Source organism: Penaeus japonicus, unplaced genomic scaffold (assembly GCF_977035675.1).
Source record: "Penaeus japonicus unplaced genomic scaffold, GWHDUDI00000001_assembly GWHDUDI00000021, whole genome shotgun sequence".
NCBI classification, from domain to species: Eukaryota; Metazoa; Arthropoda; class Malacostraca; order Decapoda; family Penaeidae; genus Penaeus; species Penaeus japonicus.
This window is the reverse complement of record NW_028234423.1, coordinates 25,748,243-25,749,676: the sequence shown is the minus strand read 5'-3', so window position 1 is coordinate 25,749,676 and position 1,434 is coordinate 25,748,243. Positions and strand designations below refer to the sequence as shown.

General features: G+C 34.1%; 1 protein-coding gene across 2 annotated transcripts in view; it reads left to right on the top strand.

Moving 5' to 3' along the window:
- Csgalnact (Chondroitin sulfate N-acetylgalactosaminyltransferase) overlaps window positions 1–1,159 on the top strand; it is a 45,606-nt gene extending 44,447 nt beyond the window's left edge. The window contains exon 11 of one of the 2 annotated variants that reach the window (XM_086548913.1): window positions 96–1,159. In XM_086548913.1, the coding sequence (XP_086405039.1) occupies window positions 96–354 (259 nt within the window). In that variant the 3' untranslated portion in view covers window positions 355–1,159. The remainder of the gene's footprint in view (window positions 1–95) is intronic. The other variant, XM_086548912.1, reaches the window with a different exon arrangement.
- The last annotated feature ends 275 nt before the right edge of the window (window positions 1,160–1,434 follow it).

Here is a 1,434-nt window from a genome sequence, read left to right as displayed (position 1 = left end):
CCCGTTTCCCTTTCCGCAGGTACGTCAAATCGAGGCTCCATGTGATCATATAGTAATTATTTAACAAACTAACAGCCCCGTTTCCCTTTCCGCAGGTACGTCAAATCGAGGCTCTCTGTGATCCGCTCCACCGACCCGGGCATCTTCCACTTGTGGCATCCGAAGGAGTGTTCCACGTCCCTCTCAGCTGATCAGTACCGTGCCTGTATCACTTCACGTGCTTTGAACGAGGCCTCCCACGCCCACCTCGGCCTCATTGCCTTCAAGGACGACCTCGGGAAACACCCTCTAGGCGCCGATGCACTCACCGGCAGCCAGACTCTTGAGGAACAGCAACTCAAGGCGGAGATGTAGTCGTCAAAACGTTTTTTTTTTTCTTTTTTTTCTTTTTTTTCTTTTTTTTTAACGATTCCTGAGAGCTGTTTTAACTAAAGATAATAAGAGAAAAAAGATACGCTGTGCAGTGCCTGTGACTAATGCCTCTCTTTCCAGAATTTTCTATGCGGAAATAAATCTGCTGCAGATATATAGATATATAAATGTGTGTGTGTGTGTTTGAAGAAATAACTTTGGAAATGTTGCTACCTTCACGCTCTACTTCTTCCAAAATCACAGCCGAAAAGTAGCCGATTTAAATGCATATTATGAGCATGTGAAAAAGACAACTTTCAATGGTTTGCTTAATGGAGATAAAGTAATTATTTTAAAAAGGATAGAGTGTTTATTAGACTGGAATTCGTTAGGAGATCATCCATAAGAAAAAAAATGTTTTATCTGATCACCCATTTCTTTTTTTTTTTTTTCTTTTTTTTAAATATTTTTCTTAATCTTTTTTTTTCTTTAATATGACAAGAGTTATGTGTGATATTTCACCTGTATTTCGTGTATTAACCCTTTGGCTGTGGTCCAAAATACACTTACAGTATAAGTTCAAAAAAATACATTATTTATTTTGTCTTATCTTATATCTACAACAATAAAAAACAAAACAAAAGCAAAATAGAAATGATAAGTAGAAAAAAATGAATATACATGAAGTCATTTGCAGTATCAGTATTGCTTCATGTTGCACAGACGATAAAAAAAGAAGACAAATATAATTAAACATTATCTTAAACAGATTTTTTTAAAAACGACTGAAAATATAACAAAAAAAAAAGATATAGCAGCCAAAGGGTACAAAAACAGACAAACAAAACAAGAATAGTCTAAATTCCATTAAAAGTGTATTGTCATCATAATTTTCATGATATTGATAACGAATGTTGTAATAATTATCATTTTTGTATGAATATAATGTTTGTAAAATAGTCACCCATTAAGAATAGCCGTTGATATAAATACTCGTTTTCTATGTAAACTTTAAGAGCGTAAGAGTTCACATTTGACGAAAAAAGTAATATAAGAAATTTTGACTTTTCGCTTGTTTTTGTT